Source organism: Thamnophis sirtalis, unplaced genomic scaffold (assembly GCF_051295495.1).
Source record: "Thamnophis sirtalis isolate CommonGarterSnake01/CBP01778 unplaced genomic scaffold, rThaSir2_p1.2 scaffold_2, whole genome shotgun sequence".
NCBI classification, from domain to species: Eukaryota; Metazoa; Chordata; class Lepidosauria; order Squamata; family Natricidae; genus Thamnophis; species Thamnophis sirtalis.
The window spans coordinates 94,727,121-94,753,506 of NW_028261382.1; the positions used below are offsets into that span (position 1 = coordinate 94,727,121).

The 26,386-nt window shown below is 46.5% G+C and overlaps 1 protein-coding gene across 9 annotated transcripts in view; it reads right to left on the reverse strand.

Annotated features, from left to right (window-relative positions):
• GRAMD1B (GRAM domain containing 1B) overlaps positions 1-26,386 on the reverse strand; it is a 204,896-nt gene that overhangs the window by 70,577 nt on the left and 107,933 nt on the right. For 8 of the 9 annotated variants that reach the window (XM_087706400.1, XM_087706401.1, XM_087706399.1 and 5 more), the window contains one exon: positions 3,080-3,290. In XM_087706400.1, the coding sequence (XP_087562526.1) occupies positions 3,080-3,290 (211 nt within the window). Of the gene's footprint in view, positions 1-3,079; positions 3,291-15,137; positions 15,282-26,386 lie in introns of those variants that run through there. The other variant, XM_087706404.1, reaches the window with a different exon arrangement.

The window sequence follows — 26,386 nt, forward strand, 5'->3', positions numbered from 1 at the left end:
GAACCCGGAGGAGGCCGACCCTGTGTGATCTAATGCAGTGTTTTTCAACCTTGGCCACATGAAGATGTCTGGACTTCAACTCCCAGAATTCCCCAGCCAGCATTCGCTGGCTGGGGAATTCTGGGAGTTGAAGTCCAGACATCTTCAAGTGGCCAAGGTTGAAAAACACTGATCTAATGGGTCTTCCTCATCAGCCACCTCCAGACCTGGGGGCTGTTGACTCTCCATCTGAGGGCTGGAACCCTCTTCCCCCTTCGGAGGTCCCCTGACTCCCATTTCTCCTCCTCCTCCTCCTCCTTTTCTGAGTCGGTTGTTGGAGAGGCCGGCAACCGACAGGCCACAACAATAAGTATGTCTTTATTTTATAAAGCCTGATCGACTAAAGCCAAAAGTTCCAGGGGAAACGAATGAAAAGAAGGAACGAGGAAATTTCAACCACTCAGTTTGTGAAAGGTGAGACGCGGCTTTTCACCTGCCCTTAATTTATGGGCTGGCATACCTGTACGTGCTTGCCTATTCATTCCTCTTCCTCGAAACAATAACTGAACCCAATAGAGCCTCGTTATTCCCTTCACTTCCGGATTCTCTTCTGGAAAAAAAAAAAGGAGCTTTTGATTTAAAACGGGGAACATGCTATTTTGAAACACCGCAGCATATTTGGGGCAGTCCTCGACATACAACGGTCATGGAGCCTCCCCATTACGGTAGTGTGACATGACGGTTGGAAAATGGGTCGGCCACAGTATTGTAATTTTTTTGCAACAGTGGTCATTGAGCGAATACTGCAGTCACTAAGTGAACGCATAGTTCGTGATGGGCACGGTTTTGCAAAACGCTGGAGAAACGCTGGTTTTTCAGTGAAAGCGTCATAAAATGCTGTCACGTAACCACAACAGGTTGAAAAAGTCTGTGGCAGCCCCTTAAATATTGGAAGGCTGCTCTCCTGTCTCCCCTGGTCCTTCTCTTCCCTAGACTAGCCATGCCCAGTTCCTGCAACCGTTCATCACATGTTTTAGCCTCCAGTCCTCTAATCCTCTCCATTGCTCTTCTCTGTACTCTTTCCAAAGTCTCAATATCTTTTTTTGGTGCAGTGGTTAGGGTGCAGTACTGCAGGCCACTTCAGCTGACTGCTATCTGCAGTTCGGCGGTTCAAATCTCACCGGCTCAAGGTTGATTCAGCCTTCCATCCTTCTGAGGTGGGTGAAATGAGGACCCAGACTGTGGGGGCGATATGCTGACTCTGTAAACAGCTTAGAGAGGGCTGAAAGCCCTATGAAGCGGTATATAAGTCGAACTGCTATTGCTATTTTTATAGTGTGGTGTGGTGACCAAAACTGGATGCAGTACTCTAGGTGTGGTTTTACTAGGGCTTTATAGAGTGGTATTAGTACCTCCCTTGATCTTGATTGTATCCTTCTGTTAATGCAACTTAGGATTGCATTGGCTTTTTTGGCAGCTGCTGCACATGGCTGGCTCATATTTAGCTGGTTGTCCATATCAGCCGAGGTGGCGCAGTGGTTAAATGCAGCACTGCAGGCTACTTCAGCTGACTGCAGTTCTGCAGTTCGGCTGTTCAAATCTCACCGGCTCAGGGTTGACTCAGCCTTCCATCCTTCCGAGGTGGGTAAAATGAGGACCCGGATTGTTGTTGGGGGCGATATGCTGACTCTTTAAACTGCTTAGAGAGGGCTGAAAGCCCTATGAAGCGGTATATAAGTCTAACTGCTATTGCTATATGATGGTGCAAATGCAGAGAATTACTGTTGCCAACCAGCTTTGGGAATCCTTACGGGCACTTGTTTGGCCAAAGTAAAAGCAAATCAGTCCGTGGACTGGCACCGGGCCACAGCATACCAGAAACCAGGCTGTGCCAACAAGCAAAGCCCCATCAACGGGATGAAGTCAAAAGCAAAACCACACCACCTCTGGTTCGCGGAAAAAATCTTCCTCCCTGGATCCAGTTCCTGGTGCCCAAAAGATTGAGGGCCACTGGTTAGATTGGTACTTAGTTTAATCTGGCAGGTTTCTTCTGATATCCTCATAGGTATTTAAGGAACGATTCCCCCCCAAAAAATGGCTCCCCCCCCCAAGAAAATCTTGTTCTGTTGCAAACGTTCTTAGGATTAGCACAGGGGTCTACTCAAAGTTGAGCACTTTCTTTTACAATTTTTTATTGGATAATTCAAAACTTCTTGGCCATCTTGTTGACAAGGCTTAATATTCCTCCTGTATACAAAAGGGAGGAACGTTTTTCAGTGTCGCTTCTAAAAGAGAAAACGGGGGAGGAAAAATTCAAAGTCCCATCCACCATCAAGATTCATCTCAGAACTTTGATCATCCTAGAATCTGTATGCAGATGTGGGAGTTGAGGACACATGTTTGGCGCTTGGTACCACAACTGGAAAATTACACATAGGAAAGCAGGTAGTCAGCCAAGACCTGATCCTCATCCTCATCATCTTCATTTAATGACGCTATAATCCCTTGCAAGGTGGAGTCTGGGCAACTGAATGGGGCCAGCAGAGTGTTTTAATGGCCAGATGCTCTTCCTGTTGCCAATGCGGAGTTTTGTTCGGCAAGTATATTCTCGATGTGACCAGAGAGAGAAATATCTGACGCTACCTAGGATCGAACTCACACCTTCTCCTGACTGTGAGGCGAAAGCGCCATCTCTAGGCCACCACACCACTCTAACAGAGGTGGGTTGCTGCTGGTTCAGCCCAGATCGGGAGAACTGGTAGTAGCGGCGGCGGGAGGGTCCGCCCACCCACCCCAAATGCTTCTGTGCATGCGCAGAAGTGTCACACGGGAGCGCACCCGAACTGATAGTAGCGGCGGCGGGAGGGTCCGCCCACCCACCCCAAATGCTTCTGCGCATGTGCAGAAGTGTCGCACGGGAGCGCACCCAAACCATCAGTAAAAAAAATTGGCAACCCACCCCTGCACTCCAGCCAAGAGCTGATCAAAATCGAGATAAAATGAGAGAGTGAAAATGAGACAAACCCAGAATGAGAAAGGCCGACGAGGGTGGCGGAACGAGAAGATAAAAGAGCACGCAGCTAGGAACGAGTAAACTCACCTTAGAATTCTTGGTCCCGCCACGGCCAGATTGGGAGGAACAGCTTCGTTGCACGCCTTGCTCTGGCGTGGAAGGAGATTTGTCTGAAGAGTGATCCGACCCCTTCTCCACCATGGCGTCTCCTTGGGGGTCCTGTGGCGTGGGAGACCGGGAGCGTTTGCGCAGGACTGGGGAGCAAGCGGGCGTACTGCGGTTCGAGTTACTGGCAGTGCTGGAGAGAAGGAAGAGAGAGAACCGCCAGTGAAAAAAAACCCATCACAGACTACGATTCCTAATCTCCCGAATCTTTCTTTGGGGCAGAAGTTGGAAGTTCACTGCCTTTTATCCAGGACAGGGGTGTGAAATTTCATTGCCCATGGAGTACTTAAATCTGGTCCACGGGCCTGGAAATAGGAAACAACTGGCAAATAGATGGGGAAGAAATGGAGGTATTTTCCTGGCCTCCAAGATCACCGCAGATTGGGACTGCAGCCAAGGAATCAAAAGACACTTCCTCCTATGGAGGAAAGCTATGGCAAATAGCAATAGCAGTTAGACTTATATACCACTTCATAGGGCTTTCAGCCCTCTCTAAGCGGTTTACAGAGTCAGCATATTGCCCCCAACAACAATCCGGGTCCTCATTTCACCCACCTCGGAAGGATGGAAGGCTGAGTCAACCTTGAGCCGGTGAGATTAGAACCTCTGAACTGCAGATAACAGTCAACTGAAGTGGCCTGCAGTACTGCACCCTAACCACTGCGCCACCTCGGCTCCTAATCTAGACAGCAGACTAAAAAGCAGAGCCATCCCCCTGCCAACAAAAGTGCGCATAGTCAAGGTTATGGTTTCCCCAGTTGCAATGTATGGCTGTGAAGGTTGGACCATAAGGAAGGCTGAGCGCCAAAGAATGGAGGCCTTTGAACTCTGGTGCTGGAGAAGACTCCTGCAAGTCTCTTGGACTGCAAGGACATCCAACCGGTCAGTCCTAGAGGAGATCAACCCTGACTGCTCTTTAGAAGGCCAGATCCTGAAGAGGAAACTCAAATACTTTGGCCACCTAATGAGAAGGAAGAAGGACTCCCTGGAGAAGAGCCTCATACTGGGAACGATGGAGGGCCAAAGAAGAAGGGGATGACAACAGAGAATGAGGTGGCTGGATGGAGTCACCAAAGCAGTCGGCGTGAGCTTCAATGGACTCCAGAGGATGGTAGAGGACAGGAAGGCCTGGAGGAACGTTGTCCATGGGGTCGCGATGGGTCGGACATGGCTTCGCAACTAACAAGAACCATACATGAACCTTCACCCTTCGGCCTCATCCTACACCCAAGCTACAGATATCTCTGCGTGTATATGTGTATGTATATATACACACATGTATTAATATATTGTCTAGATCCAGCGTATGAATATATAAGAGACCAGACCATTTGAAAGAGCAATGAACCAGAGAACCAATCAGCAGCTCAGAGTTTAAATATAGTTCCAAATGAACAACCAATCACACGACCAACTGACATTGGCACACAAGACATCTATAAGCTATAATAGGACAAGAAAATCTTGATGATGTTACCTAGTATGGTAATAAAATATTCAGAAACTAAATTGAAACAAGCTTGGAGAGGAAAGCACTGTTGATATATATAGGAAGGAAGGAAGAGAGGGAAGGAAGGGAACCACCTCTGGATTGGCCCCTCCCATAAGAAATAAAAGAGGAGCGAAAAGGGAGTGGGCTTTTTCAGGAAACAATTCGGTCGTTCATTCGTTTCAGGAGTGTGAAGATCTGCAGTGAGGCAGAGGAACAGCTGGAGCCTGTTCCCAGTGTGCGCATGCGCAGAGATGCCAGAAGAAAAGAACAACTCAGAAATCAGGGTAGACTTGGGAGTAAAGCCACAGGTGGAAGTTGATTTGACCCCCTCCCATAGGAAATAAAAGAGGAGCAAAAGGGAAGTGGGCTTTTGCAGGAAACAATTCGTTCATTCGCTTGTTTCAGGAGTGTGAAGATCTGTCTGTGAATCTCAGAGACTCTGTGCCTAGTCTTTCCTTGCACAGAACTGCGTTTGGACAATATTTACATGGCAGCTTTCCAAGCTAGATAAGGTCTGTGGCCATAACTTCACCTTTGAAAGACTGTTTGCCAGGCCTTTGCTGAATGTGAATGAGAGGAATTCACATTCGTTTAATAAAAGAGGGTTTGTCGGAACCAGGAATCTGCTTCGTATTTTTTGGGGAAGCCTGGGTCAGAACAGAGTTAGCCTACATTACTGCATTCCAACCACTGTGCACTATGGATGGGAGGGAGGGAGGGAGGGAGGGAGGGAGGGAGGGAGGGAGGAAGGAAGGAAGGAAGGAAGGAAGGAAGGAAGGAAGGAAGGAAGGAAGGAAGGAAGGAAGGAAGGGCCGTGATGACACAGTGGTTAGAATGCAGTATTGCCCACAGCCTGGAGTTTGATCCTGATGTGGCTCAAGGAAGGAAGGAAGGAAGGAAGGAGGACCGTGGTGACGCAGTGGTTAGAACACAATATTGCAGGCTAACTCCGCCAACTGCCAGCAGTTTGATCCTGACTGGGTCCAGGATGACTCGTCCTTCTATCCTTCCGAGGTCGGCAAAATGAGGATCCAGATTTTGGGGGGCAAATATGCTGACTCTGTAAACTGCTTAGAGAGAGTTGTAAAGCACTGTGAAGGGGTATATAAGTCTAAGTGCTATTGCTTTTTTCCTTCCTTCCTTTCATCCTTCCTTCCTTCCTTCCCTTCCCTTCCCTTTCCTTTCCTTCCCAGTGGTTAGAATGCAGTATTGCAGGCTAACTCTGCCCATAGCCAGGAATTTGATCCTGACCAGTTCAAAGTTGACTCAGCCTTCCGTCCTTCCGGGGTGGGTAAAATGAGAACCCAGATTGTTGGAGGCAAATATGCTGACTCCGTAAACTGCTTAGAGAGGGCTGTAAAGCCCTGTGAAGCGGTATATTAAGTCTAAGTGCTATTTAGAAACATACAACAATTTGTTGTCCTTCTCGACAACTCTCCGTCCCAGACTTCCCAAACTTTGGCTGTTCCTGCCTCAGTCCCAGCGTTGTTGTTGTTGTTTTTGGACCCAAACCAGGAACAGGCATGGCAAATGTCTTCTGTGGTCGCCATAGTAACCAGGGCTTGTAAAAGGACCAGGAATCCATGCCGGCAATGACAAAACAACTTGACCCACTTTGCAAATCATCATAATAATAATGCTTGATGGAACTCACTGGCCAGTGGCCATTCAGAGCCCCACAGGACCCTCCCTCTAAACGTTTTGGAGAAGTCGCTGCAGAGATACACCACCCCAGCAGAACAGGCAATAGGTAGTCAGAGAGGATTTTCAACAAAAGGCCAAGTGGAAAAAGCAATCTCTTAAAACTGCCTTTGTGTCTGGGTGTTTGTGGCTCAACGGCTAAGACGCTGAGCTTGTCGATCAGAACGGTCGGCAGTTTAGCGGATCAAATCCCTAGCGCTGCGTAACGGAGTGAGCTCCCGTTCCTTGTCCCAGCTTCTGCCAACCTAGCAGTTCGAAAGCATGTAAAGAATGCAAGTAGAAAAGTAGGAACCACCTTTGGTGGGAAGGTAACAGCGTTCCGTGCATTGAGTCATGCCGGCCACATGACCACGGAGACGTCTTCGGACAGCGCTGGCTCTTTGGCTTTGAAACGGAGATGAGCACCGCCCCCTAGAGTCGGGAACGACTAGCAGATATGTGCGAGGGAAACCTTTACCTTTATGTGTGTTTGTGAGTGCACACAGGCACATTTGCAGGAGATACAAATATTTCCATCAATTCTGATCACAAGGGAAAAGCTTATAATTTGGGTTTTGCTATTAAGCTACTTTTGGGGGATCAACATTCTCTACTAAGAAATTCTTCTAGCAAAGACTCCACATTTGGGTTTGAAGTGATTGGTCCTTGTTAATTTTCCTGGGTTTTAATTCCAAGGTTCAGACAACTAATCTGAACACACCTAAACCGGTTCCACCACAAAACCGCGGTAGACTAAAGCGCGCTCGACAAAAGCGCGTACCTGACGTCATCACAGCGCGACGAAAACATCACGCTGTGAGTGGTAAACTTAAAATTAAAGCGAAAACCTTACCCTAACCCCCCCAAACCTAACCCTAAACCTAACCCTAAACCTAACCCTTAACCTAACCCTAAACCTAACCCTTAACCTAACCCTAAACCTAACCCTAACGCTTAACGTAACCCTAAACCTAACCCTAACCCTTAACCTAACCCTAACCCTAACCCTAAACCTAACCCTTACCTTTCCATAAGGGTTAGGTTCCAATCGGCTTGCTTTAAAATCGCTTTTTAAAATCTCCGCGGTCGTATTTGTCGCGCTGCTGATGACGTCAGGTACGCGCTTTAATCGGGCACGCTTTAGTGGACCGCGGTTTTGTCGTGCCACGAGCTAAACCAACCTGAAATAAGGAGGAATTTTTTGACAGTGAGAACAATCAACCAGTGGAACGGAAGTTGCCTTCACAAGTTGTGGGAGCTTCATCCCTGGAGGCTTTCAAGAAGAGATTGGACTGCCATTTGTCGTAAATGGTGTAGACTCTCCTGCTTGGGTGGGGGTTGGTCTAGATGACCTACAAGGTCCCTTCCAAGTCTGTGAATCTAATCAAACCAATTCAGCTATTATCAAATGCACCAATGCAAAGAAAACTTTACTTTCATCTATTACATTGTGACATCTGTGGTTAGCCAGGCCATGAGACCAACCTCCTGTCAGGTTTCCAAGTTACACCTCAAACAATAGAAACAATCAAAAGAAAACTCCGAAGTTTGAGCTTCCTCAAAGTTCCATTTTATTAGAGATGTCCTATTGGCACATCTGGGAAGACCCCAATACGAAAGCTTCCAGGTTTTCCCCACCCAAAGTAAAGTCCAAGTCCCTGCCTAGCCCCCACCTGTCCATCACATGGCCCAATCAGGCACCGTCCAAAACTGGAGATGCCTCCCAGTCACGCCACTCAAGCTGCAGGGCAAGATGTCCTTGACTCTCTGAGAAAGGAATGTTATTTTGACTCTGTGTCTCCCATACTCCATACAATCCCCCCCTCCTGTTTTCCCACAGCAGAAAATGTCTCAGGCTGGAAGGGCCAATACAAAACATGGCTTCCACCTATGTCCCAGGGGTGTGTTTCGTGTGTGCGTGCGTTGATGCGCAGTGCGCATGAATGTACAATTCAATTAAACTTGTTCTGCGCATGCACAGACGTTAAAAGATGGCGGCACCGATGACACTGACCGAAGAAACAATTTGGGGGCGTGGCAGGCCTGGGTCGCTGCTGGTTCCAGTGACCCAGGCTGCCAAACTATTACTGGTTCGGCTGCAGAGGTGGGTTCCTACCAGTTCGCACCTATTCGGTAGAACCGGTTCATCAAATCTATCGAACCAGTTAGAAGAGGTTCCACCAGTGGACCCAGAAAGCAGGCTACACCTACAGAAGAGGTTCCAGAATTTTTTGAAACCCACCACTGGTGTGGGTGTGAGTGGGTGTGTAATGTCCCGCAGTTATCTAGGCATTAATAATGATCTAGTAATATTTCCTTATACATTTTAGGGACCTTTCCTTACATAATTGGTGTTTTCTTTCATACTTTTGGATTTCTAATTTCTGTTTCCGTTAGTTGGCAATTGCTAAAACCAATCCCACGTGAAAAAGTATTCAAAGCCTTCTTGATTTTAATTGTCAATGTATTTATTCCTGCACATTGTAATATTTATTCATTTACATATCTCTGTTTTTCCACTGTTGTGCAAACACAATTCCAGCAGCTGCTAACACGTGTAAAATTAAGTATATATTATACTCCCTTTCAAATAGCCAACAAAATATTTCTGGTTTTAATTCCATATCTTGCTTTACGATTGCTTCTAACCACTAACTTCTGAATAGCTACTTGGACCGACCTAAGTACTAATTCATAATTTCATATCCGATCACATGGGCAGCAAGCCACTCCCATCCAGTCACATGGGTGGCAAGCCACTCCCACAAAGGAGGCCACACCCACAGAGTAGGTTCCAACAATTTTTGAAACCCAGCACTGTTCGGATGAACCGGTTCGAACCGGTAGGAACCCACCACTGCTACATCCTAAGAGTTTTTAGTCTTTTAGGAGCGGACTGTGGATTGAGAAAGGACAAACTTTGATCTTCTGCGCGACAAACTTTAGGACACTTTTTTCCTGAAAAGTGTTTTTATTTTTTATTCTCTTGCATACAATTATAGCTATACATTCACATCGTTGTTATTCTTCTTTACATTTGTCATTCTTCTCCATTTGTTATTCCATTTAAAAGGTTATGATATACAATTTCGGTTGCTTTCTTTAGCATCCCTTCCGCCTGTTGTAACACCACCTTATTTTCCCTTCTTTTCTCCCTCCCTTCTCTACTTTCTTCCTTCCTCCTCTCCTTCCCCTTCCTTCTTCCCTTACCTCTCCCCTACTCTTCCTCTTCCTCATCCCCTCCCTACTCTCTCTCTCCTTCTCCTTCTCTCCCTTCCACCCTCCTCTCCTTACTTCTTTCTTCCCTCCCTCCTCTTCCTCTCGTTCTCTCCTCCTCTCTCTCTTTCCCTTTCTGTTTTCATAGGTGTCTCCTTTAAATCTCAATTTATGTTTTCTTGGGATGGTATTTCCGCAAACGCAAATATAGCTTAGTGTTCTGACCCCCTCACCCGTCCAATAACGAAAGCCGAGACAAGCTTAATTAGAATGTCCTTTAATAACAAGACCAGAATCTCGGTGGCTGAAAGCCAAGTAAACAAACAGATAAGGACCTTGGCAGCAAGGCCGACAAAGCTTGGCAGCAATTCGCTGGCTGGGGAATTCTGGGAGTTGAAGTCTGGACATCTTCAAGTTGCCAAGGTTGAGAAACACTGGTCTAAAAGTTGGCTTCTTTCTTCTCGTGGTCTGCAAACTCCTTCAGTTATAACAGTTATCTTTTTGTTTTAAAAAAAATAGGGGCTTCACTGTTGCATTCCGCAAGGAATGTGGAGCTATTTGGTCTTTACAAGTGCAATTATCGGCTTTTAGGGAAGGTGTTAAGAGGGGAACACAATGACTGAAGAGAAGAGAGCTTTAGCTTGTGTGAATTCCCTCAGAAGTTGCAAGGATGCAGAGAGGAAACTTCCCTAGTCAGGATTGAGTAGAATAAATAATCTTGAGATCTTCTGCCTCGGGGCTTAGTAGTTAGTACCGATTTTTTAAAATATACACCTTTTCAAGTAGACCAAAAAGTGACTTCTTCTCTTCATCCCTCCCTCCTCCTTCCCGTTCTTTTCTCCTTCCTTCTTTCCCTCCTTCATCCTTCCTTCCTCCCTTTTCACCTTCCTCCATTCTCTTTTTATTCCTTTTCTCCTTCCTTCCTTCCCTCCTTCATCTTTCCCTCCACCCTTTTCACTTTCCTTCCTTATTTTTAGTCCTTCCTTTTCTCTTTCTTTCCTTTTGTCTTTCCTTCCTTCCCTTCCTTTTCTTCTTCCTTCCTCCCATCTTTCTTTCCTTCCCCTTCTTTTCTCCTTCCTTCCCTCCTCCTTCTTTTCTTCATCTTTCCTTCCTTCCTTTTCTTCTTCCTTCCTCCCATCTTTCTTTCCTTCCCCTTCCTTTCTTCTTCCTTCCCTCCCCCTTCTTTTCTTCATCTTTCCTTCCTTTTCTTCTTCCTTCCTCCCATCTCTTTCCTTCCCCTTCTTCTCTCCTTCCTTCCCTCCTCCTTCTTTTCTTCATCTTTCCTTCCTTCCTTTTCCTTCTGTCTTTCTTTCCTTCCCCTTCTTTTCTCCTTTCTTCCTTCATCTTTCCTTTCTTTCCTCCTTCCTTCCATCTTTCTTTCCTTCCCTTTCTTTTCTCCTTCCATCCCTCCCCCTTCCTTCCTTCGTCTTTCCTTTCTTCCTTTTCCTTCCATTTTTCTTTCCTTCCTCTTCTTTTCTCCTTCCTTCCTTCCCTCCCCCCTTCCTTCTTTCCTTCTTCCTACCTTCCTTCCACCTTTCTTTCCTTCCCCTTCTCCACCCTCCCTCCCTGATTTACTCTATCAACAGCTACAGTACATAATAGGGGGAACAAGTGCATATTCCCATGAATACTTTTTTTCTCAATGTGTTTTCACACCATGCAGGACCGAACATTGGACCAGCATCCATCGTTGAGGCCATCTGAAAGACATCTCTCCTCCTCTCTTGGTAGGGACCATGCACAGGAAGAAGGAGAAGGAGCTGTCCTTCTCAGAGACAAAGATCTGGGGAGCTTCTGACAGACTTGCCAGCTTGTGAGATGACCCAACAGAAGGCACGCAGCCCCAGCACTGAGCAAGATGGGTTCAATCTGCTCCAGGACTCCTATCAAGACATCCTTTCCTTCACTAGGTGCTTCCTTCCCGTGGCACGACAAAACTGCGCTTCACTAAAGCGCGCCTGATTAAACCGCGTCGCTGACGTCATCAGCAGGGCGACAACAGCGACCGCGGAGAAAAAAGGGCGCTTTAAATAGCGCTTTGAAAGCAAGCCGATTCAAGTTAAGGTAAGGGTTAGGTTTAGGTTTAGGGTTAGGTTTAGGGTTAGGGTTAGGGTTAGGTTTAGGGTTAGGTTAAGGGTTAGGATTAGGTTTAGCGTTAGGTTAAGGGTTAGGTTTAGGGTTAGGTTAAGGGTTAGGTTAAGGGTTAGGTTTAGGGTTAGGTTTAGGATTAGGTTTAGGGGGTTAGGTTTAGGTTTAGGGGTTAATTTTAGCTTTAGCGTTTACAGCGTGCTTTTTTCATCGCGCTGTGATGACGTCAGCTACGCGGTTTCATCGAGCGTGCTTTAGTCGAACGCGGTTTTGTGGTGGAACCCTTCCTTCCCACTCCTCTTCAAGGCTTCCTCCCACTCTCCTAGCCTTCCGTAAGTCTGTTAAGACGACCTGGCTGTTCCGGTAGGCCTGGGGCTGTTGATCTTGACTGAACTTCAGCCCCATTAAAACTGAGTGCAAGTTGTGTTTTTGTTTTTAAGTCGTTCTGTCTTGTGCTTTAATCTTTTTTAATATTTTTTAAATTGCTTTTATGTAAGCCGCCTGGAGTCCTTCGGGATTGGGCGGCATACAAATCTATTAAAATTGCAAAAAAAAATAATAATTTGCAAATGTTCCCCTCATCCCCATGGAGTTCAATGCCCTTTCGGCGGGTCGTCACGAGTTAATTTGCGTGGACTTGTGACTGTGGGCAGAGCGGCAGCCTCAGCCAATCGGGAAAGCTTTGTGTTTTCATGCTGAACATCTTTTTTTGGAGGTGGGGTTGTTTTATAAATGAACGGCGATCAAGTCATCCTGAGTTTCCTGGATGTTATCCCTGACATCTGTCTTCCTTCCATTGAGCTAAAATGCATTCTCCCCCTTCCTCCCCCCCCCGCTCCTCCACCCCAAAAACCCCTCTGCTTGCATTGAGCAAAGGTTTAACCTTCCCCCACCTTGGTTTCAACAAAAAGAGGGATGTGTGGAGCACCTTTTCTGCAACACACCCCCATATTGGGGAGACGAAATCAGGACGATCACGGAATCAAGGCACAGTGGAGGAACAGCAAAAGGGAAGCGAGCAGGCCATTGGTTCTGGCCACCCGGGTTTCTGCCTTGAGCCATATCCCGGGTCATTTCTTCATCGCAGCCCCCCTTGACCCACATAAATCATGCAAGCTTCTGTTGAAAGAAATGTCCTTCTGGGTTCAACTCCAAGTGGGGGAAAAGACACTGGAGACATGGAGGCTGCTTGGAAAGATGGTTTTAATGGTGGACAGGACCGCATGGCTTGAGCCCTGTCCAGAAAAGGTGATCACATGCTTCAATGTTGATGGAGAAGAAGAGAAGGGCTGAGGGAGGGGCTTGCTAGGCTTTTTATACCCTGTTTAGTCCCACCTCTCTGTTTCCTGTTCCTGTGTAAGAAATGTATTCTGACTGGTTGTCAGACTCCCATGGTGCCATGCAGGGGGCTACTCTCTAGGCTGTGATGAGTTCTCAGTTGCCTTGTGGTCAGTTGAGTAATATCCCTTCCCCCTACAGCTGCAGTGAGGAGAAGTCTTTATTATGTAAAGTGGGCTGGGCTGGCCATCTTAATGGCCCATTAGCTGGGGATGGGCAGAAAGCTATAGGCAACTATTCTATCTTTTAAAACATGTTTCTTTTCACATCCAGAGAAATATTCTGCCTTTTCAATATTTCCTAGGATATTTCATTTTTCTGGGAGAGGGCTGGATGATAACTTCCCTCACTTCAAGGGAACCAAAAATCCTCTACCCCAAAAAAAGGAGAAGAGAAGCAAAGCAGTGGATTGCACAGCCCGGCGGCGCATGGGTACACACAAACGCACCCCACAACTCTCCCACACCGTTGCGACACGTGACACACTGAGAATTCAACCGAGAGGGCGCCCAGCTGCCCTTTCCCTCCATTTGCCCCCCACCCACTGCAAAATACAAGTGCAAATGATAACAACAAGAACAACAACCTAGGATGTTGGCATATCAACCCGTATCAACCATTAGCACCCGTCAGTGGTATTGGTGACACATTTTTAAATGTTGGGTTGACTTTGAGTTCCATGTTTAATGAATAAAAGTGATGATGATGACGATGCTAAGGATACACTTTTAAATGTTCTATTGACTAAATTTCATTCAATGAATCAAAGTTTATCATCATCATGAAATATTGCGACCTGGGCATCGAAACTATGTGATTATGGATGAAGCATGTGACAGGGATACCCATTGTCATCGGGGCACTTGGCACCATGTCCAAGAATTTTACAAGACACATCCACAAATTGCAGCTTCCTCTAAAAACACCAGCGGAACTGCAAAAAAACTGCGCTACTCGGAACATCTTATATTTTAAGAAGGTCCTTGGTTGATACCTCGGACGCTGGCAGCAAACTGTATCAACCATTAGGACCAGTCGCTGGTATCTGTGATGCATTTTTGAATGCTCAGTTGACCGAGTTTCATGTTTAATGAATAAAGTCTATATAATGAAATAATAATAGAAAGCATCTGAGGATGCTGAGTTGGGGTTTCTCCTCCTCCTCCCCGCCCACCCACCGTCCCCTCCCCAGCCAAGGGAAAGGAAACGAGAACCAATCAAAGTGCTTGTTTCACATATCCTTCCGTCTGTCCATTCACCTTGGAGGGGGGGGGTCTGCTTTCTTTTTTTTATTTTGCGGTTGGTGGGGCGTCCAAAGTGAGAGGCAGAAGGAAGAGGAAAATTACTGGAGCAGACAGAGAAAGGGGGAAGGGATCCCTGCCCTCCTGAGTGAAGGGGTTGGGGGGGGGGGAAGGGGGGGAAGGAGAAGGAGAGACTATGCCTCTCTGCAACATGATGTCATATCACACTGGCTGCTTCCCTTCCCTTCCTTCCCCACCCCCCACCCCCTCCACGCTACAAACACACAAACACAACGCCACACCGCTTTGCGGCTGGAAAGGAGAAGCAGCTGCCGCCAACATGGATTCCGGATTTATGCCGCTCACGGCCTCCTTCTTTCAGGCTACCCCGGAAAGCACCCAAGGGCAGAGGCAGGCAGCGCTCCATGCCCATGCAGAGAGAGAAAGAGGGAGAGACAGAGAAAGAGAGAGAGAGAGAAAGGGCAGGAGAGAAGGAGAGAGAGGGGGGGAGAGAGAGAGAGACAGAGAGAAACACAGAGAGACAGAGAAAGAGAAAGGGAGAGGGGGAGAGGGAGGGAGAGAGAGAGAAAGAGGGAGAGACAGAGAGAGAAAGAGAGGACAGGAGAGAGGGAGAGGGGGAGAGGAGGAGAGAGACAGAGAGAAACACAGAGAGAGAGAGAGACAGAGGGGGAGAGGGAGGGAGAGAGAGAGAAAGAGGGAGAGACAGAAAGAGAAAGAGAGAAAGAGAGGACAGGAGAGGGGGAGAGGGGGAGAGAGACAGAGAGAAACACACACAGAGAGAGGGGGGAGAGGGAGGGAGAGAGAGAGAGAGAGAAAGAGGGAGAGACAGAAAGAGAAAGAGAGGGCAGGAGAGAGAGAGAGAGAGAGAGAGAGAGAGAGAGAGAGAGGAGACAGTTGCACTAACCTTGTAGCCATTGGAGAGAAGACTTTGCAACCAACCCTTGGCACTTCATTCATTCATGCGGCGGGGTGGTGAGGATGGAGGCCGGGGAGGGTGAACCGGTGGGGGGGCCGAACGGGCCATGCCCATCCTGCACCACGGTCAAGCCCTTCTTCCCCAGGAAGAGGGAGGGGGCTCTTACACCAGGAGGGACCCCCTGCTCCCCGCGGAACGGACGCATCGCCTAACCTCAGCAGCCATAGCAAAAAACCCACGCCCGCCCGCCCGGCCGGTCGCCCCTCCTTCCCACCCCAATCGAGGGGGGGGGGTTGCAGGCTCCGCAGTAAGTTCTTCCTTCCTTCCTTCCCTCTTTCTCTCCCGGCTGCCTGCCTTACACTGATGCTCTCGCACACATACATGCGCATACCCAGGCAGGCAGGCACGCTCACACATGCACCGCAGGCAGGCTGAAGCGCTGCCTCTTTATATAATGCACCCACTTTGAGCGGGAGGTCCCGAGGGCACCTGAGGGGAAGGGGCTTGGGGGGGACACCCCCCCTCCCCGTTCCTCTCTATAAACCCCCACCCCCTTGGCTACTTTTCAGCTGCAACACAGGCTTGGCGAGGGGAAGGCCAAGTTAACAAGGCAACCACAGGCTGTCCAATAAATTCAAAAGAAATTTTAAAAAAAGGAAATGCAAAAAAACAAAAAGAGGAGTCCGTTTTCAGAAGCCACCAGCCGTTCTGGCCACGGCCTCGGATGACTCTCGCCAACTCAGGAAATGCCATTTTCTGCTTTTTTTAAAAACAAGCCCCTTCTTAGCATGACACAGGTATTCCTCACCTTACCACGATTCACTTTGTGACCTTTCAAACAAGGGACCGTTGTTCACAAGATAACGGACCTTTCAAGCGTTCCCCGTGGTCACGTGATCAAAATCTAGCCACCTGGCCACTGCCTCGTACTTATGACCATCGCAACGTCCCAGGGTCACCTGATCCCTCCCGTTTGGTGCCCTTCTGGCAAGCCAAGTCAATTGGGGGGGGGGAGAAGCCACATTCTCTTAACAAGGGCATTCCTGACTTCTCCAGTGCAGTGACTCACTTCGCGACAGTTGAGGAAGGTCGTAAAATGGGGCAAAACTCAACAGACGTCTCATTTGATGACAGAAAGGCTGGGCTCCATTGTGGCCGTAAGTCGAGGACCCACCTGCGCTTTCATTCATACGGTTCCCATCCCAGAGAGAGCCAACCGGCACCATTTCTCAACACTGCATTGAAAAACCATCAACCTTGCGATGGGAAAAGTCTTGAAATATTAGGTCATCTAAGAAAGCTGCCCAAACTCTCAGGGACTTAATGCTCCCCTTCTGAGGGGAGGCTGGTATTCTTTAGCTTAGGAGAAAGTGGATTGAAGTCATCCGTGACATGGTAAAGGTAAAGGTTCCCCTCATACATATGTGCTAGTCGTTCCTGACTCTAGGGGGCGGTGCTCAAATCCATTCCAAAGCCGAAGAGCCAGCGCTGTCTGAAGACGTCTCCGTGGCCATGTAGCCGGCATGACTAAACCCCGAAGGCGCACGGAATGCTGTTTCCTTCCCACCAAAGGTGGTTCCTATTTTTCTACTTGCATTTTTTACGTGCTTTCGAACTGCTAGGTTGGCAGAAGCTGGGACAAGTAACGGGAGCTCACTCCGTTACACAGCGCTAGGGATTCGAACCACTGAATTGCCAACCTTCTGATCAACAAGCTCAGCATCTTAGCACTGAGCTACTTTGTCTTGACTAGTAGTCCATCACAAACTAATCTGAAGTTCTTCTTGGGAGTAATTTTCAGCTTGTTCGTCCTCCAGACCATGGGTGGTGGAATTCTCCTTGACCATAACATAGGAATAACAAAAGTTCAGGATTGTATTGAGGAAGTGATGTCATTAGTTGAATGCAGCTGCATCTCATAGAAGTAATGTTATGATGCTCCACCTGACTCTATGGGAGCAGGGAGAAATCGGGGAAATGTCCTTGCATTAAATGCGACTTCAAAAAGTCTAGATGCTGGCACGATTGGCTACGATGTATAAGCTCTGCCAAATGCTGGAAGGATAATCAAACACCAGGTTCATACTATCATATGTGGTGGACCTGCCCAAAAGCTAAAAAAATATTGGATGAAAATACATACCTGGTTGGAAAAAATGGTATAGCAGCATATTGATTTGAAACCTGAGATATTTTTGTATGTATGCATGTGTGCGTGCATGTATGCATACATACATACATACACACATACATGTATGTATGTATGTATGTATGTATGTATGTATGTATGTATGTATTTAGTGTCACAACCCCTGGTATGCCCAAATATGGGAGGAGGCGCACTGCGTCCTTTCTCTGTCTATCGGCTCAGCACAAGAGACCATCCAGACAGAAAGCCAATATTTTTACTGTTGCCTTTGTTACATTTGTGTTGTAACACACACACACACACACACACACACACACACACATATATATATATATATTCGTAGATTTTCACAGGTACAGGTATGCAGGTTTTGGGGTATTTGGTAGAAAAGTAGAAAAATAGGAACCACCTTTGGTGGGAAGGGAACAGCGTTCCGTGCGCCTTTGGCATTTAGTCATGCTGGCCACATGACCACGGATACATCTTCGGACAGCGTTGGCTCTTTGGCTTTGAAACTGGGATGAGCACCGCCCCCTAGAGTCAGGAACGAATAGCACATATGTGCGAGGGGAACCTTTACTTTTACCTATTAATATTATTGTGAAGAATATAATAACAAATATGTGGATTATGACTGCTTAAATAAATGTAGCCAGATATCACACTCTGTTTGGTGGAAATGGAAAGTAATATAAATAAAATAAAATAAAACATTAAAAAAAAAGTCTAGATGCCATACCATCTAAATTCAACACCAGGGATTCCAGAAGACACCCCTTTCCCTCAAAAAAGTAGGTCACTTGCCACCACAAATTGCCCCTCTAATTATCTGGAAATGATGAAAACCCAAAAGTTCTCAATTTCATCAGTTTTAAACAGAAAACAGCATACTCAAATGATACAAGGAAGGGAGCCTAACAAAATAGCAATGGCACTCGGCACGGAGTCTTATATACTGCTTCACAATACTTTTTACAGCCCTTTTTACAGTACTTCTGAGCAGTTTACAGAGTTCAGCATCTTTGCGTCCCAACAACCTGGATCCTCATTTTACCGACCTTGGAAAGAGGGAAGGCTGAGTCTATATTGAGCTGGTGAGAATCGAACTGTTGGCACTTGGCAGACAGTGTTGTGGCCTGCCAGCGGCCAGCAGAGCTGGCAGAAGAGTCAGACAATGAGGAGGTTGGGGAGGAACATGGACCAGTCCTGGAGGCTGGGGAAGGCTCGGACGGGGGCTCTGCGTCGGAGGCAAAGAGGGGGCCAAGGCTGTCTGACAGTTCTCAGCTGCTTTTGGAGCTAGACAGCAGTGAGGCAGAGGAACAGCTGGAGCCTGTTCCCAGTGTGCGCATGCGCAGAGCTGCCAGAAGAAAAGAACAACTCAGAAGTCAAGGTCAACTTGGGAGTAAAGTCACAGGTGGAAGGTGAATGGCCCCTCCCACAGGAAATAAAAGAGGAGAGAAAGGGAAGGGGGCTTTTGCAGGAAATAATTCGTTCGTTCATTCAAGGAGTGTGAAGATCTGTCCATGAATCTCAGAGACTCTGTGCCAAGCCTTCTTTGCACAGCACTGAGTTTGGAAATTATCTACATGGCAGCTTTCCAAGCTAGATAAGGTCTGTGGTCCTAAAATCCCCTTGCCAGGCCTTTGCTGAATGAGAGGAAGTGACATTCGTTTAATAAAAGGAGTTAACCTACATTACTGCATTCTAACCACTGTGCACCATGGAAGGGAGGGAGGGAAGGAGGAAGGAGGAAGATAGGAAGGAGGAAGATGGGAAGGGTGGAAGAAGGAAGGGAGGAAAGGATGAAGGGTGGGAAGAAGGAAGGAAGGAAGGAAGGAAGGAAGGAAGGAAGGAAGGAAGGAAGGAAGGAAGGAAGGAAGGAGGAAGATGGGAAGGGTGGATGGAGGAAGGGAGGGAAGGAGGAAGGAAGGAGGAAGATGGGAAGGGTGAAAGGAGGAAGGGAGAGAAGAAGGAAGGAAGGAAGGAGGAAGGGTGGAAGGAGGAAGGGAGGGAAGGAGGAAGGAAGGAAGGAGGAAGATGGAAAGGATGGAAGGAGGAAGGGAGGGAAGAAGGAAGAAGGAAGATGGGAAGGAGGAAGATGGGAAGGAAGGAAGGAAGGAGGAAGATGGAAAGGAGGAAGATGGGAAGGGTGGAAGGAGGAAGGGAGGGAAGGAGGAAGGAAGGAAAGAAGGAAGGAAAGCAAGGACCTTTGTGCCACCTGGCAGCTCAATTCAATGGGTCCTATTTCCATGGAATACATTTTATCAAATCAAACTCCTTCTAAATGGGTTGAAATCTCAACCAAAAATACTCAGCCAGCCCATATTATTCCGAACGGAGATGCATTGGAGATGCAACATATTGGACCCGGATGACTTATTGGGGAAGCATCGACACGTTAATTAATTTGAAAGAAAAAGGGAAAAAAGAGTAAAAGTGTGACATGTGTTGAGTATCAACATGTTATGCCCAGCAAGGGTTGGGACCTACTACGAAGTAGAGAAATAATAACTACTCTTGTGGATATTTCTTTCAGAGCTACGGTGAAAACACTCCTCTCACTTATTTAACTTTAGACCTGCCAAAGGTAATTGCTTTTCACAGCAGGAAGAAAATTCACCAGGTGGATATTCTGCCCCAGAGACAGGAGGGCCCTTCCCCCCCTCCCAAGGAGGAAAATAATAATAATAATAATAAACAACTAGAAAAATGAGAGGATGATGCATCTCGCTACATCTCCTACAGCCTGTTACAGGCATTCATCGACTTGTGACCACTGATGTGGCTAAGCGAGACAGTCCTTCAGTAAGTTTTTTTTTCTCATTTTGAATCTTTCTTGCCAAAGTTGTTAAGTGAAACTCTGCAGTTGTTAAGTTAGTCATGTGGTTGTTAAGTGAACCTGGCTTCCCCGTTGACTTTGCTTTAAGCTAAGCGGTCGTTCAGTGAGCCTCCGCATGGGCCTTACGCTAACCTCACATCCAAAACGGGCCGCGTGGAGACTCCTGGGAGGGGGAGGGGTGGCAGTGGCGGGACATAGTGGGCGGGGCCAGCCAGGTGTGGGATTTGGGAGGTTCTCCAAAACGGCCATCATGTTAACGGTTCCACCACAAAACCGTGTTCGACTAAAGGGCGCTCGACGAAACTGCGTAGCTGACGTCATCACAGGGCGACAACAGCGCGGAGACAGAAGCACGCTGTAAATGCTAAACCTAAAATTAACCCCTAAACCTAAACCTAACCCCCCTAAACCTAACCCTAACCCTAAACCTAACCCTAACCCTTAACCTAACCCTAACCCTTAACCTAACCCTAAACCTAACCCTAACCCTTAACCTAACCCTAAACCTAACCCTAACCCTTAACCTAACCCTAAACCTAACCCTAAAGCTAACCCTAAACCTCACCCTTACCTTAACTTGAATCAGCTTGCTTTCAAAGCGCTATTTAAAGCGCCCTTCTTTCTCCGCGCTCGCTGTTGTCGCCCTGTTGATGACATCAGCGATGCGGTTTAATCGGGCGCGCTTTAGTCGAGCGTGGTTTTGTCGTGCCACGCATGTTAGCTACGGGTTCTCCCGAACTCGGGCGAATGCATAGCAGCCCACCCTCTCTGAAAAACAGGGCAAAAAACCCACTGAAGAAATGTCTCGCTTTGCAACACAAACCAGGGCGGAGGGGGTTCCATTGCGGTCGTAAGTCGAGGAGCACCTGCATTGGAGGCGACGGAGTTCCAGAAGTGGCGGCAAGGAAGCCACCTGCCAGGTGGAGTGTTTTGTGGACACCTGGCAACACAATCTGTCATTCTCACCCGCAGCTCAGGCTTCGGTGCTTTCGTGGTAATTCAAATACCTCTTATTAATATTTCACCTTTCGGTGATGGGGGAATGAATCACCTGTCTGGGTAATTAAACCCGGAGTCTGACAAGGGAAGCAGATACTCACAAGTGTAAAAATCCTCCTGCAGAAGCGCGAGGACTTACAACCTCTCCTTTAATAGACTTTTGAAATTACAATGGAGTGGGTGGGTGGGGGGAAGTGACTCGCGACCGTTTTTCAAACTTATGACCGTCGGGGCCTCCCCACAATCGCGTGAATCTAATTTCAGACACTTGGCAACGGATTCCCGTTCTTGACGGCGGTTCTACCACAAAACCGCGGACGACAAAATCGCGGTCGACGAAAGCGCGTATGTGACGTCATCACAGCGCGACGAAAAAGATCGAAAAAGATCGAAAAATGTAAAAATAAAGCTAAAACCTTCCCCTAACCCCCCTAAACCTAACCCTTAACCTAACCCTAAACCTAACCCTTAACGTAACCCTTAACGTAACGAAAAACCTAACGCTAACCCTTAACCTAACGCTAAACGTAACGCTAACGCTCTAACCCTAACCCTAACCCTTAACCTAACCCTTACCTTTATGTGAATCCGCTTGCTGTAATTTAATTTTTATTTCAATTTTTCGATCTTTTTCGTCGCGTTGTGATGACGTCACATACGCGATTTCGTCAACCGCGCTTTTGTGGAACGCGCTTTTGATGGGTCACGCTTGACGGCAGAGATTAAGTGAAGGATGCCGTATTTGGGTGTCGCCTCCCATGTCCAAAATATTCTTTTTTTGATGGTTTTGGTGATTTCCCTGGTCTTTCCCAGGTGGCTTAATCCCCTCCCCGTTTCTGATGTTGTCAACCCAGCTTATACGTAACCGCCGCCTGCAGACCCACATTTCAGAGGCTTCTCAAGTCTCTTCAAGGGGGAGACTCCGGTGGATTTCCAGATACCAAGACTGGCCCAAATACTCTACCTGAAAGGAATTCCTCGAACTGGGAGAGATGCTCCATCAGAGTTAAGGTTAAGGCACACAGTAGCTCGCTTGGCAGGGATCTCCATGATAGATCGTTGTTGATCATGGATGCTGACGGTGACGCCTTCCTCGTCATTGAACAAGGCTTCTTCAAAACAGACAAACAAACTGCCCCTTGACTCTTAGGGATCTAAGGGCAGTGCAGTACACAAACCCTGATTCCTGGCTTCACGTGGTGGGTCACAGAAAGAGAGATTTCTGGGGTGCTAAGAAAGGCAAGAAAGGAACGGGATACTTAGCTGCAACAAGCTAAGCATCGACATCTTAAGTGGGAGGCACAAGAGGGGCCCCTTCCTGGTTAAGAACATAATCTAGGATTAAGCAAAGGTCAGCTACCTCTTGCAAAGGAAGGGGGATGAAAAGAAACTGATTTGTTCTCGTTAAAGAGGCAGGCCTCCTATACACAGTCCTCGACCTGCGACCACGACGGAGCCCAACATTCCTGTCGTGGAGCGAGACAGGTGTGAATTTTGCCTCGGGGTAGGAAGTTTTCTCGCCACCATTCTTAAGTGAATCACTGCAGTTGATAAGTTGGTAACCTGGCTGTTAAGCGAATCTGAGCTTCCCCGTTGGTTTTGCTTATCCGATGGTCGCAAAAGGGGATCACGTGGCCCCGGGACACTGCAACTGTCATAAATATGGACGGTCACTAAAGCTGGCTTTCACGGCTAAGACGGGACTAGAACTCAAGAGTCTCCCACGTCCAAATTAGTACTTTAACCACTAGAATGGTTAATGCGCGGAATGCTGAAAGTTAAGTATAGAAATTGCGGTTGCCACCCTGCAGTTTAGTTAGAAAGCTTGTTTTTTTGGGGGGGGGGATGTTGGATGGTGAGCCATAGTGGACAATCACTTAAACAGGAGCCAGCTGTGTGCAGCAGCTGCCAAAAAAAAGCCAACACAGTTCTAGGCTGCATAAACAGAGAGATAGAATCAAGATCCTATGAAGTGTTAATATCACGTTATAAGGCCTTGGTAAGGCCACACTTGGAATGCTGCATTCAGTTTTGGTCACCACGATGTAGAAAAGATGTTGAGACTCTAGAAAGAGTGCAGAGAAGAGCAACAAAGAGGATTAGGGGACTGGAGGCTAAAACATATGTTGAACGGTTGCAGGAACTGGATATGTCTAGTTTAATGAAAAGAAGGACTAGGGGAGACATGATAGCAGTGTGCCAACATCTCAGGGGCTGCCACAAAGAAGAGGGAGTCAAACTATTCCCCAAAACACCTGAGGACAGGACGAGAAGCAATGGATGGAAACTAATCAAGGAGAGAAGAATCCTAGAACTAAAGGGAAATTTCCTGACAGTGGAAACAATTAAACAGTGGAACAGAAATTTTGAATGTTCCAACACTGGAAATTCTTAAGACGGGATTAGATAACCATTTATCTGAAATGGTATTGTTGCAGAAAATGACAGGCTTTAGACTTCTCAGGATACAGGAAAAGTTTATTTGGCAGCCAGGTTCAGAAAGCTAGCCCATGGCTAGCATTGCAATTTCTGAACAACCTTCATTATAGCAATAGCAATAGCAGTTAGACTTATATACCACTTCATAGGGCTTCCAGCCCTCTCTAAGCGGTTTACAGAGTCAGCATATATTGCCCTCAACAACAATCCGGGTCCTCATTTTACCCACCTCGGAAGGATGGAAGGCTGAGTCAACCCTGAGCCGGTGAGATTTGAACCGCTGAACTGCAGCTAGCAGTCAGCTGAAGTGGCTGCAGTACTGCACTCTACCCACTGCGCCACCTCCGCTCTATTATCGAAGCACGTGTTCTTATACATTCTCAAAAGCATTGCAACACGGAAATACTTAACACATTTCTTAGTGGTTACCTTGAGGAGAAAGCCTTATAAGGAGATGGGGTCTTACTTCTCCTTTTGTTTATGGAGTACGTGTCATTAACGAACTTTAATTGAACCTTGGACTTTTGACATAGGCTTTTGACCTAGGGACATCTTGTGGTTAGGCACTGGCTTCCTGATTTTATGCAAGCTGCAACTCTGCCTATGTGGCTTTAATGTAGAAGTAAAGGGGCTCTAAGAGGCTGTCCAGCCTGACCCAGTAGGTTTCACACTTAATGTCCAAATCTCACTTTACGTCCTGCTTTAGTATAGGGTTTCCTGCCTAAGCAGGGGGTTGGACTAGAAGACCTCCAAGGTCCCTTCCAACTCTGTTATTCTGTAGTGCTTTTATAGTGTCACAATTCCTGCCACCGACACAGAAAGTGGGCGAACATTTGCACAAGGGGCTTTGAGCCGCATCTCCTGTCCTTCCAACCTGCCTTCGTTATGATGTTCTACAATCCAACACACTTTATACGTCTGGACATTGTGCTCCTGGACAGAAGATGCTAAACATCCATCTCCCCGCCCGAACGGATGCATAATCAGGAAAAAAAAACACCACACGCTCCATAAACATGAAGGAATCTTGCAAACGGTCTAAAAATTAACCAGAGGTATACCTTTGGCCCAAAAGTGCAGCAAAGCAAGAGAATAAGGGCCTTAGCCAAATTGCAGAAACAGAAATCCTGATTTTCATTTATTTTCTCTCTTTCGAGGCATGAAAATGTCATTTTTGTGCATGCGTTGCAAATTATTTTTTTGCATGTTTTCCATCGCAGGAGAGCCTTCCCAGAACGGCCTTTGCGAGCAGGCAAAGTTGAACATTGGACGGGTATATATTCTCCTGTCTTCAAATACACATTGTTTTGGCACTCGCCAAAGAGGGGAAAAAATACAGGGTGCTACAAGGCCCACTGAATTTCTGCAACCATGTGCAGCTTTGTGTCCAGATAGATTGGGGGGGGGGAGTGGCGGGGGGGAAGAGGACAGGAAAAAAAATGCTTATAGTAGTGTTGGCGAGCTACGAACTGCTGAGTAAGCCACTCCAGCGTATCTTTAGAATTGTACAAAACAGAGCCACGCGCACCCATGCACAAATGCAGACATTTAAAAAAAATAGCTGAAAGAACATCGTGGTAAGCCAGCAAAGAGCATTTCATAAACAGAAGTTGTTGGGGGTTTTTTTCCTAAAGGAAAGGAAGGGGTGGGAAATCTTCTTTAAGAACAAAGCGGTATAAAAAAAAACCTAGCAATTGAACTAGAATTTAATCACTGATACCCTCTGGAGTTACTTCAGTTAAGTCTTCTACAGGTCAAGGTATTTAAACGTTCTAAATTTTAGAACTGGTTTCCACTAAAAAAAACAAACGTGTTTTTCAGTGGCTTCTGGCAAGGGATTCAGGAAGGAGTCTTATTATTTATTTATTTGTGTTATCTATCTATCTATCATCTATCATCTATCATCTATCATCTATCATCTATCATCTATCATCTATCATCTATCATCTATCATCTATCATCTATCATCTATCATCTATCATCTATCATCTATCATCTATCATCTATCTATCTATCTATCTATCTATCTATCTATCTATCTATCTATCTATCTATAACTGGAAGGAGTCTTATTATTTATTTATTTGTGTTATCTATCTATCTATCCATCCATCCATCCATCCATCCATCTATCTATAACTGGAAGGAGTCTTATTATTTATTTATTTGTGTTATCTATCTATCCATCCATCCATCCATACATCCATACATCCATACATCCATACATCTATCTATCTATTGATCGATCGATCGATTGATCTATAACTAGAAGGAGTCTTATTATTTATTTATTTGTGTTATCTATCTATCTATCTATCTATCTATCTATCTATCTATCATCTATCTATAACTGGAAGGAATCTTATTATTTATTTATTTGTGTTATCTATCTAGCTATCCATCCATCCATCCATCTATCTAGCTATCTATAACTGGAAGGAGTCTTATTATTTATTTATTTGTGTTATCTATCTATCTATCTATCTATCTATCTATCTATCTATCTATCTATCTATCATCTGTCTGTCTGTAACTGGAAGGAGCCTTATTATTTATTTATTTGTGTTATCTATCTATCTATCTATCTATCTATCTATCCACCCATCCATCCATCCATCCATCCATCCATCCATCTATCCATAACTGTATCAAATGTAGGGGGCTGCCATATTTTAACATCCTTCCTGGGGTCTGCGTTGCCAACGAATAAAAATATACACCAAAATCTTTGACGCAGATGAGTTTGAAGTCAAATGTTGCATTTGGTTATAATATTACTTAGTAAATGTTTGTAAACCAAGGTTATTCATA